We start from the raw sequence: 11,916 nt of genomic DNA, 5'->3' as shown, positions 1-11,916 counted from the left end.
CAGATTCACAAACTCAGTGTTTTCAGTAGTCTTTCCAAGCTCAGCTCTTTAACTGGTTTAGTTTGGGGGTTTGAATTCTTTTACTTTAGGTTCCAAAGCTTAAAACAAACAAAGAGGTGTGAATGTGGTTCCTAAGATTCACTCTGTAGCAAGTTTTGCTCTAATAAAAGTGTAAAGGTGTGTAAAGTGACTTTTTAGGTGAAATTTGAGTCTGGGGCCATTATTTTCCTTCTCATTTCTGAGTGCTCTGCCTGTATGAGACTTGAACTGAGGGGAAATAGATAAATCCAGATTCTTTCTTGAAATCAGAGGCCATTATATGAAGGAGTATTTAAGCCTTCACCACTTAGTGCTGAAAGGGTCACTCAGTTGAGGTCCTTTAACCACCTTTGTTAAAGAAATAAATGTTCCAGCAATGATGGATATGAACTGTCCTTGGTTCCATCTTCTTCCAGTTATCCAGGGCAGCAGAAGCATTTCCTTTGTGTTGGTGAGGGGGAAAAATAGAAATAGCAATGAAAATAAGTCAAATAAAAAAAAAAGTCTCTTTCTTAGTCCTGTTCAGAATTTGGGTCATGTCCTAATATTGTTGTTCAAATCAGAGGCTACCACGTGTGGAATAATGTGCTGAGGAGTTCTCAGTGTGTAGCACATCCTAACTGTGTAAATTCTGCACCTCCTCATGCTGGCAGTTTCCAATACAGTCTTCTGAAGAAAACTTTTTATAGCAATTTTTGTGATCATTTCTGCATCCAGACTTCACTCTGAAATATTCACTGAAAACTCAGCCCTTCACATGTTTGACTGCGATTAAAAAATTCACATTTCTGCTTGAAAACTCAGTTTACTTGTGTGTTTGAGTGTTTATGGGTCTTTCTTTTTAAAGTGTGGGTGTGTTTTCACAGGCTGGACACAACTCTGATAGACTTTACTGACATGAAGTGCCAACGAGGGGATCTGAGCTTCATTTTTAATGGTGACGCCGCACCCTCTGAATCTTTTGTAGTTTTAGACAATGAGCAAAAAGTTTACCAGCGAATACACCATGAGGTAAAGCTGGGGAAGGGGGGTGGGACTGTTTTTGGAAGTCTCACTTGCTGTATTAAGCAAAATGTGCCTCAAAACCACCCGAAGAACTGCAAAGCAAAGAATTTTTTTGCTCAGTTGGTACAACTTGAGCCGTGTAAGGGGACATCAAGTTTTGTGATGAAAACCAGTGCTTGGGAATATTTTGAAAAAATATGGTTAAATTATGACATGTGCTACTTCTGATCTTTCCACTGGGCTTAATTTAGGTGTCGTCAGGTGGGTTTTGAGACTTGTTCCCTGTCTCTGCATCCTTTTAGTCACTCCGTGGCCAGTTTGGTTGATAACAGTGTGAGGGTCTGACGCACTGGACCCCTTGTAATTAGTGAAGTCTTTAATTGCAGCTTTATCCCCCAATTACTTAAGCAGATGGATTATTGCCTGTGGAAAGGGTGTGGCTGCTGATCTGCTGGATAAATCCCATTGGGATGCTTTATTCACATTAATATTAAAGATTAAACTATTTGGAAACCATTTGGCCAGAGGTTTTATGAAACAGTTTGAAAATTCAGAAAATGCTGGTTCTGGGAAAAGTTCCAAAGGCTTATGGATTTGTATTTATTTGTTTATTTTTAGAAGAAGTGATCAGTATTTTTTAAGTTCTTTTCAGTATTTTGGGATTTTTCTCCCAGGAATCTGAAATGGAAACAGAAGAGGAGGTTGACATTTTGATGAGCAGTGACATTTACTCTGCAACGTTATCCACCAAATCCATCACCTTCACACGGGCCCAGACTGGGTGGCTCTTCCGGGAGGACAAAACTGTGAGTGTAGAGGGAACTGCACAGGGAAAACGGTTCAGAACCTGGTGGTGCTGTGGCAGGGGAGGAAGGAGGATAAAAAAGCACTGGGAAGAGCATTGGAACAGGTTGCCCAGAGAAGCTGTGGCTGCCCCATCCCTGGAAGTGTCCAAGGCCAGATTGGACAGGGCTTGGAGCAACCTGGGCTAGTGAAGGTGTCTCTGCCCATGGCAGGGGGTGGAACTGGATGAGCTTTAAGGTCCCTCCCAACCCAAACCAGTCTGGGATTCCAAAAGAACAAGGTGTTCAGAGTGAAGGTAAAATGTCTCTCCTCGTATCCCCACAATTGTCACCGTGTGGCAATTGGTTGGACCATGTGGAATCTCTCTGCTGGACTGCCTTCATAAGGAAAAAATAGGAGGAAAGATGACAAACTGTAGTTGTTGGGCAGGGGGAGAACAGATTGTACTAAAAATTACTTTATTATAGGATTCTGTGGTCTCTGCAGGCTGATTCCAGTGTGTGGTCCTATTGGAGAAATGCAGGGATGGGAGTGCTGTGGGAGGGGAATTCAGCCAGATTTCCCTTGCCCACTCCTAAATTCTTAAGTTTCCATTCATAGAAGTACCTGTTCCAGGTGGAGTTCTGGGATTGCCCCCCTGACAGCTCACGTGGGTGGTTGGGTGAATTCCATTTCAATCCCCAGTTCCCCTTATTGCAATTATTTGGATACACAAGAATTTAAATGTATAATATAATATTTTATCTTATTCCTTTCATGCAGGAAAGAGTAGGAAACTTCTTGGCAGATTTCTACCTGGTGAATGGACTTGTATTGGAATCAAGGAAAAGAAGGGAACACCTTAGTGAGGAGGACATCCTTCGGAATAAAGCGATCATGGAGAGCCTGAGCAAAGGGGGCAACTTAATGGAGCAAAATTTTGAGGTATAGTTGATAAACCCTTCACAGTATGTGAATTTTTGCATAGGAGAATAATCTTTCACACCAGTCATTGTGCAAAATATATAATGTCTTTATTTTGTCTTAATTTTAAAATGATAAACACAGCCTACAAGTATAATAGTGGTGAATTGTCCTGATTAGTGCAACACTGAGGGATTTCTGTGGTTGTATTGGGTATTTCAGGCTTAATTTGTCTCTTAAAAGAGATGATGGGTTTGGCTGTGGCAAATCACTTTGACTTCTTTTAGACCAAATCTTTATTGTCTGGAATGAAAGGAAAACCAGAAAGGCAATCGTGTTTCTCTTCAGTTTCATTACCATGGAGCAAAGCCTGTTATTAGCACAGGAAATCAAGAGCTCTTCAGAAGGAGCCAGACATCAGCTGGGAACATACATAGAGCATTTAAAGTGATTAATTGATTTCTGTGTTAGCTGGTGCTTGTGACTTGGCACTCAGAGACTTGAATTAACTGATTACTGATGGAGGAAAACAGCCCAATTCTATAGAAAATGCACTTGGAGGCCAAATACCTCAGAGACTGAGAGCAGGAGATAGAAAAGCCCAGGGAAGACTGTTACTGTTCTCCAAAGCTGAAGGACAGTTGTAGGATTTGAATGGCAAATGTAAGGGAATGTGAGGATGGATAAGGAGATGTGTTTCCCTGCACAGCCCGTGCGCCGGCAGTCCCTGACCCCGCCGTCCCCTAACACCATCACGTGGGAGGAGTACATCTCTGCTGAGAGTGGGAAGTAAGTGCTGCTGCCTCATGGACACCTTTATGTGGTTGGGTTGGGAGTGTGAGGGGTTTGGTTGGGTTTTTTTTTGTTCTCTACTTGGTGGATGTTTCTTATTTATGTTTTTTGGGGGGACAGAAGAAGGTTGGGTTTGGTGTCTCAGGTGTTTGATGTTCCTCAGTGGGCTGGGAAGGTGATACCTGTGTGTGTGAACAGTATTAGTGCATCTAACTAGAATTCCAGAAACCTGGAATGGTTTGGGTTAGAAGGGACCTTAAAGGTTATCTCATCCCACCCCCTGCCATGGGCAGGGACACCTTCCACCAGACCAGGTTGCTCCAAGCCCCACGCAACCTGGCCTTGGACACTTCCAGGGATGGGGCAGCCACAGCTTCTCTGGGCAGCCTGTGCCAGGGCCTCCCCATCCTCACAGGGAATAATTTTTTCCCAAAATCCCATCTAACCCTGCCCTCTGGCAGTGGGAAGCCATTCCCCCTTGTCCTGTCCCTCCAGGCCCTTGTCCACAGTCTCTCTCCAGCTCTCCTGGAGCCCCTTTAGGCACTGGAGGGGGCTTTAAGGTCTCCTGGAGCCTTCTCTTCTCCAGGCTGAGAGAAAATTATAGTGATAAAATACTGGATGAGCATCTGCCTGACTCCCTTGGCTGGAAATGGAAACAATTTTAAGATATCTACATTTAAAGTAGCTTTTTTTATTTTTAAGGAAGGCTTTCTGACAAATTCATTCCTGTAATTAATTTATCTGATGATAGTAATAAGCAATCCCATTCACTATGTTTAAAATAAACGTGTATGATGCAATGAGACTCCAGTGGCAGTGTAAAGAAATGCCAACTTCTGGAATGCAGGGACAGAGAGATCTTCTTGTGCTGGCTGGATCTTTTCAAGATGTTCTTCTCTAGGTGTGTAACTAAGGAGGGAACAGCTGTAACTTAAATGAATTTCCAGGAGCTTCATTTGTAGGCAATTCAAGCAGTTGAGTTTATTTTCTAGGAATACCTGCTGGCAGCAGGAAGGGCCAAAAAAGGAGTTAAGTATGTCACAGAAGTGACAAAAGTCCTTTCTCCAAAGGTATTAGACAATCCTATAGTTACCAGGGGATATGAAAATATTACAGCACAAGGTTATTAAAAGGGCACATGGATCTGTCTGGGTTCTTTTAACCTATTTAATTTTTAATGTATTTGAGAGAGAATGAATATTCAGAGTAAATAGGTTTGTCTATTCAAGCAGAATAAGTAGGACAGAAATATGTGTGTATATAAGGTTTTGTTTTATTTAATCTGATTCACTGGTGGGAATTCACTGGGAAATCCAAGTTTGCAGCAAAAATAAAAGTAGAAGAAAAAGAAACTTTACATTATTTGTTACCTGCCTGTTCCTTTCCTGTAACAGAATTTGCTTACCTGGGCTTTCCAGTGTTGCCTTCCAGGGATAGCTGAGGAACTGAAAAAAATGAAGCCTTTTCTGGTTTAATTTGGTACTCTGTTCACATACAGACTATTTTAATTAACAGCTGAAATCAACTGGACATATTCTGGGGAGTTGTTAATGAACACTTCCTGTAGTGCTTACTAATACAGTGGTTACGAGGAATTGTTTGAAGATTTTCTCCAAGTATTTTCCCTGGTTTTGTCTTGTCTCCTGATTTAGCAGAACTCAGACCAATCTAAATTAAGATGTTTTTTTCACGTTTACTGTGCACAGTTTTTCCAATAAAGCAAATACTTTGAAAGTAGGGATTCTTTACTGATGTTTTCAGAAGTCTGGTTTCCTTCCTTTAAAACCAGAGTTTCCCTGGGAAACACTCACTTTGCCTCTCCCCTCTCCCTCACAGAGCTCCTCATCTGGGCAGGGAGCTGGTCTGCAAGGAGAGCAAGAAAACCTTCAAAGCCACGATAGCCATGAGCCAGGAATTCCCCTTAGGAATTGAATCGTGAGTCCAAGTTACTGCCCATGGATGTTATTTGTGTGTAGGGAATGTTTTACTGTGTTTATGAACTGCAGAATCCTCCATATCCTCAGGGTGGGAGCTGTCGGTGTAAAACCTAGGGGTGAAGTCAGGCAGTGAAGCAAGAAAACCCTTAAAATCGGGAATCTGGGAGCTGGTGTGGCTGATGTTGGAGGAGCGAGGCTCTTATCTGACTTAATAAAAGCAGAGCTTTGCTCCCTGATGCATCTGATTCTATGGAATTCTGAAATGTTTTTACACATAACAAGTTTTAGCACAAAATTGTGTCCTGGAAACCAATGCAAACCCATGTCAGTTCCTTGTGTCCGTGGAGAAGGGGGATGGTACCACATCCTTTAGTCTCCTGTGGAAAATGAGGATAAGAAATGAATATCCTGATGTTGTTTTGTTGCCTGTGGTAGTTATGGATCACTGAGAACTGGATGTGAGGGTGACACAAGCTCTGAGGAGATGGATGGAGAAGGATGCTGTCACTGTTCATCTCCTCTTTTCTTCACTTGCCCCTTGGGTCATGTTTCTCCTGTTCTAGAGGGACAACCTGTGGAACAAGGATTTGTAACGAGCTTTGCTTTCCTTTGCAGATTGTTGAATGTCTTAGAAGTAATTGCACCCTTCAAGCACTTTAACAAACTTAGAGAATTTGTTCAAATGAAGCTTCCACCAGGCTTTCCTGTCAAATTAGGTAAGGACATAGCAACTCCTGTGGCTTTGTGTGTACAAAAATCACAGAACCATTTGGGTTGGAAAAGATTGAGTCCAGCCATTCCCCAGCACTTCCAAGGCCACCACTGACCCATGTCCCCAAGTGCCACATCCACACGGCTTTTAAATCCCTCCAGGGATGGGGACTCCACCACCGCCCTGGGCAGCTGTGCCAGGGCTGGACAGCCCTTTCCAGGAAGAAATTTTCCTTTATATCCTCTCCAGATCTAAACATGTGCACTCATTCCTGCAATATGAAAGGTCTGAGTTTTGGGAAAGAACTCTCGCCTACAGTGTTGCTGTAGTTTCAGGAGAACATAAATGTTGGAGCCTTACTCCAAGAGCAGTGGAATATGCTGGATTATTCTTGCATTAGAGGATGATCTCAGTCAGGAGTGAAATATTTTGTAGAAATCTTGCATTTCCTTTTCCTCAAGGATTACTGGTGATGTGTCCCATTTACAAATACATAGAAAGCTATTGCATTTGTAACAGATGGAAATGGATAAATCAACTTAACGGGATAAGTGATCACAGCACAGGCTACCCACAAGGAATAGCACCTTTCCTAAGGGATAGACATCCTAAGGATGTCTGGCATTGCAGTGAGATGTGTGACCCTGACAGTCCAGGACGGGCTGTGTTCTACCAGGACAGGCTGGTCATGGAATCCCACACTGGTTTGGGTTGGGAGGGACCTCCAGGCTTATCCCACTCTACCCCCTGCCATGGGCAGGGACACCTTCCACTAGGCCAGGTAGCTCCAAGCCTCACCCAACCTGGCCTTGGACACTGCCAGGGATGGGGGTTGGTATCACTATTGGCATTTCTTTGCCCTTCATTGTCCTCTTTTCCTCCCTCTCCAGATATCCCCGTGTTTCCTACCATCACAGCCACTGTAACGTTCCAGGAGTTCCGTTACGACGAGTTTGACGACTCCATCTTCACGATTCCCGATGACTACAAGGAGGACCCCAGCCGCTTCCCGGACCTCTAGTAAACTGGAAGGCTCCTGGTGAATATCCACACCGGCGTCCCCAGGGAAAGGGAATGGATGCACCCACACTAGGGATAGAAACGTGGGGCACACAGGAAGGGATAAACTCCATAACCCCGGAGAAAAGGGAACAGGCATCAATGGCTGATGTACTGACACTACAGTGGGCATCTCCTCCACTCCCGATTCCAGCAGTGTCCTGCTGCTGTTCCCTGTGGCACAGCCAGCCCTGACAGAGGCAGCTCCAGCCCTGGCAGGAGGACCTGCGCTCCTTTTTAAATTTTTTACGCTGTTGGTGACACACAAGGCCCTGCTGGACCGTCGGCACCGGAGCTGGGCCGTGGCTGGATGTGAGCCCTGACCCACCTGTCCCATCCCGGGAGCCCTTCCCAGCCCTGCTCCCTGAGCTGCACAGCTCAGCCATGGAATGTTGCAGGAGGTATCCTCAAGGAATGCCTTGGCTGTAGATGAATGAACCAAAGGGCACCACTGGACACTTGGATTTCCTGCAATCCAGGGCAGAGCCAGCTGTGCCCTACAGGGAGGGAGGCCCAGCCTGGTGCTATCCCTGTCTGATCCCTTCGTTCCTGCTCCCAGCTATCCCTTCTCTCACTGCTGTGCTTTCTGGTGGGGGGGTCCCTGAGGGTGTGGGAGCACTCTGGACTTGGCTGGCCAGGAATGGCACCTTTTAATCCTTATTTTGCCCTTCACTTGGGAGAGTTGCCCCAGAATGGCCGAGCACCACCAGGTCAGCTTGGGTGTGCCCTCAGCAGCCCCTGGAAACCTGGGATGCACAGAGGCACCAGGACAAGCTCAGGCATTAAACCTTCCTGCAGGAGGAGGTTCCCTGCAGTGGGGTTATCGTGGTGCTCATGGAGAGCTTTGGTTTGGGGCATTTCCACATTAATTTTCTGCCTCTTCATGTTTTAATCACAGAGATTCCCAGACTGGTTTGGATTGGGAGGGATCTTAAAGCTCATCTTGTCCAACCCTCATCATGGGTGTTTCAGTACTCCAGCTCCTCAAGCTTATTCCCATTCCCAGTGGTTCCAGTCTCCTCATCTGACAATAATCCAGCTTCTTGGGGTTTGTTGGGCAGGATTTGTGCAAAAGGCTGATGGTGCTATTTGTTTGTATGAAGAAACTTAGATTCAAGTGCTGTGGTGTCATTGTACAAAAATGTAAATATTTTCCAAATTATATTCTTTGTGCACTGTAGGCAAAACTTTTTCTGGAATTCCATAGAGTTAAGGATCAAAGTTTATAATGAAGAGGATCATCGATGCTTAGTGGAGGGAACAGCTGTGCTGCCCACGAGGGATCAAGGGACGGGCTCAGCACAAGGCAAGGTGTCAGGTACACCTGTGATTCCAAACTGCTGGAATCTGATCCATCCCAAAGAGGCTGCTCTGGGGAAGAACAAGGAGGAGTCCCAGAGAATCACTGTCTGCAAAATCCATGTGCACTGGAGTGGGAGGGTGGGGTTGATCCTCTCCCAGCTGTGCTATAAACCTGCAGGGAACAGGGAGCACTGGGGCGGGGGAGAAGTGCAGCTTTGCAGCCTGGGATCGATACACTGGAGTTGTTAATTCAAATTCAAATCCCAAATAGAACTGTAGGGAAACAAGCAAAGAGGCATGGCTCCTGCAGTACTGTGTTGGGGCAGGTGTGCAACATCCACTGGGAATAATGGAACTTGATCTCCCAAGTAATGACGAATTCCTGAAGTGTTTCACACCTCTGGGATGAGCTGGCATCCACCTCCTGCTGCTCCTCAGGGCCAGCCAGGATCCTGGGATGAGTGTCGGTGGGGCCTGGCTGCCCTGGCCATTCCCAGTGCCCGTTCAGGGCGGAACATTTTATGTAGCTGCCGGACCTGTGCCAGGAGCTGAAGCAGGTGCCACACAGGAGTACCCAGTTTCCTGGGAATTCCAGCACAGGCAGGAGGTTTCCCTGAAGGTGAATGTCAGAAATCCCTTTCCTCAGCATTACAGGGAGGGATCCATAGGTTTGTGTTACTTTGCATTTCTAGTTATCCCAAATTCTTCCATGGCTACATGGAAGGAGCATCACTGGGGCTGTGGGTCTTGGGCATTGCAGCCACTGCCAGGGATGGGGGTTGGGCTGGGAGAAGAACAGAAAAAGGGGTTTATGTGGCCTCATGTGGGACTGAGGGTCCTGTGGCTCCATCTGCCTCTTCAATATTCCCTAGTGGTGACTGTGGCCATGAGGTCTCTACTCAAAGCCAGCAGTGGGTCCTGGAAGTGTTTCCTATGGTTCCTGTGGCCTCTGGCTGCAGGTTTGGGGGATTGAACCCCCTGAGGACACAGCTGCTCCCCCAGACACCTGTAGGGTTTGCAGGAAGGTTTTGCAGTGAGTTGCTCTTGAGACTTGTTCTGAGTTGGATTGTGGGAACAGCTTTGGGTGACTGCCCTTGTTCTGTATTATTCCAGTGAACACACCTGGCTGCTCCTCCTCCCTCCCCTCCCTGCCTGTGGAGCTGAGGGACGGGACTCCCGTGGGATTGGCCCCCCAGCTCCAGTTCTGGGGGCTCCCAGAGCTGCTCTTGGTACATTTTCCCCTGGCCCTTGGGATGTGTTTGCTGTCTGAAACATTCCTAGGGATGAGTTCTCACACTTAGGGACACCTGGGGCACAGTTTCCCAATGGATACATTGCAGGAATCCTCAGTGAGAGGGACATTGGGCTGAGCCCCTCCTGGGGACAGGCTGTGGCTGTGCTGCTGTGGTTCCCTAGGGATTGTCCACCCTGATATCCATGTTTTCTTCCCTGAAGCTGTTTTTTCTCACCGGGATTATATTGCACGGACACTTGGTGTGTTTGTGGGCCGGGAATGTCTCCCAGGAGCTCCAGCAGTGCCTGGGGAAGTGTTCCCCATCTGGAGGGAACCTTAGCCCCAGCCAGGGGTGGGCACAGGGTCCCTCCTCCTTCCCATCTCCTGGTCCTGTGTCTCTGGGAAATTCATTTTTCTGGCAGGATTGATCCAGCAGAGCTTCAGCTTGGCTTTTCCCCTTTTCCTTGAGGCCAGGCCAGGTGTTGGGAAGGTTTGGTCCTTGGGAACAGTGCTGTGCTCTGTGGAGTACAGATCCGCCATCTTTGTACGGAGTCTTGTCTGTGTGTGGCAGCTCAAGCTCATCCCAGGGGCAGGAGGGACGTCCCTGCAGAGACCCCATGGCTTGGGAACAGCTGGGGGACCAGGAACACTCCTCTGGACCTGCCAGCTGGGGGTGGGTGTCCAGGTGGGATGGAAAAGGGAGCAGGCATGGGCTGGGTGGGAATGGCTGTGTCCTGCTGCACTCGGACACTGCAGGGGCAGGTGGGGAGGAAAAACAGCCTGGAGCTTGCCCAGGGCTGTGCTCCCATCCCACCACAGCTTTCCTGAGGTTTTCTTGGCTGCTAAAAGACAACCACAAATTTTGCTAAACCAAATTCAGAAATGGTTGCGGGAGAATCCCATGGGTTGTTTCTGAACCCAATTGTTCCACTGGTCTTCCAACCTCCTGCTCTCACCTGTGGCACAGGGAAGGCATTGGGTTTCCCCTCCAGGAGCTGCTGTCCAGCCACTGCACTCACCTCCCTGCGATTCCATTGTTACACAAACCTCCGGGCGTGTTTGTGCTGGAATCCCACCATGTTATGTTGATATTCCCACCCACCCTCTGTTCTTTTCATGTCTTTTCCTGAGTTGTAATTCCCGCCAGGAGAACTGCGTTATTTAATCCGGATTAACCAATTCCTGTAATGCTGCAGTTTCACTCTTTATTTTCCTGACAGTTTGTAACTCCCATGGAAACAAGTCACTTCTCTTGTGTTTTACTGTCGTCTGGTCCCTGTTTTTATCTTCTCTTCACTAATAGTCAGTTTTGGTTGTATCATTTGTTAGAATAAAGACCAAAATATGCTGTTTGATTCTGAAACTGCTCCACCTGTGCAATCCAGGCTTCTCTCTCCGGGACAGCTCTGCTGTGGCTGCGTCTCGGAGCAGGATTGGAGGGGAGGGACAAGCTCATGCTGCTGAGTCCTGCAAGGGCATTTTCTTGGTCATTTTTTAAATAAAATCCTGCATTTTCATTACAGCCTGTGCTTGGCCCTCTGTGAATCCTAAGTTTTGGGGCGGAAGGACACAAAGAGCAGCTCCTGGCACTTGCCTTGAGCTGAGGGATCCAAGGTTGGAACACTGCCTGGAAAGGGGGGGGAAGGAGACTCAAGTTTGCTGAACCGTGTTCAGTAAGTACAGAGGTTTTACCTCCCAAATCCAGCAATGGGCTCACTTTGATCACAACATGGGCTCTGTTCTGACTTGAAGAGCAAAACCTGGAGTGTCTGTAGAGGTTTTATTCCTTCCAGACAGTTGGGTGGTTTTGGTTTGGGTTTTTTTGTTTGTGTTTTTTTTATTTTTCCCTTTTTTTTTTCTTTTTTTTTTGTTTTGTTTGTTTCAGGAGGGTTTATTTGGGTTTTTTTGGGGGGTTTGCTGAAACCAGTGGTGACTTGAGTGACAGCTGGAATGTGAGGCTACTAAATTTTGGGTTGCCATTATCTGCATGAAGCACTTATGGCTTCCTGCCTTCCTCAGAGGTGAGTGGTCATGCTTGCATGGAAATTTTGCAAATACTTTCCTTTTTAAAAATACTTATAGAATCCCAAACTTCAACAATTCCCTACCCTAAACCTAACCCTGCCCTC

The 11,916-nt window shown here is 46.6% G+C and overlaps 1 protein-coding gene across 2 annotated transcripts in view; it reads left to right on the top strand.

The window, feature by feature from the left end:
- Positions 1 to 11,514, top strand: part of ANKRD13C (ankyrin repeat domain 13C) — a 24,720-nt gene extending 13,206 nt beyond the window's left edge. The window contains exons 7-14 of one of the 2 annotated variants that reach the window (XM_017805656.1): positions 906 to 1,050; positions 1,719 to 1,850; positions 2,611 to 2,772; positions 3,461 to 3,540; positions 5,380 to 5,478; positions 6,096 to 6,196; positions 7,083 to 7,231; positions 11,311 to 11,514. In XM_017805656.1, the coding sequence (XP_017661145.1) occupies positions 906 to 1,050; positions 1,719 to 1,850; positions 2,611 to 2,772; positions 3,461 to 3,540; positions 5,380 to 5,478; positions 6,096 to 6,196; positions 7,083 to 7,213 (850 nt within the window). In that variant the 3' untranslated portion in view covers positions 7,214 to 7,231; positions 11,311 to 11,514. Of the gene's footprint in view, positions 1 to 905; positions 1,051 to 1,718; positions 1,851 to 2,610; positions 2,773 to 3,460; positions 3,541 to 5,379; positions 5,479 to 6,095; positions 6,197 to 7,082; positions 11,135 to 11,310 lie in introns of those variants that run through there. The other variant, XM_017805655.1, reaches the window with a different exon arrangement.
- Positions 11,515 to 11,916: the final 402 nt, after the last annotated feature.

Source organism: Lepidothrix coronata, unplaced genomic scaffold (genome assembly GCF_001604755.1).
Source record: "Lepidothrix coronata isolate B3197 unplaced genomic scaffold, Lepidothrix_coronata-1.0 Scaffold12, whole genome shotgun sequence".
NCBI lineage: Eukaryota > Metazoa > Chordata > Aves > Passeriformes > Pipridae > Lepidothrix > Lepidothrix coronata.
Note: the sequence above shows the minus strand (reverse complement) of the source record. Positions and strands in the feature narration are given on the sequence as shown.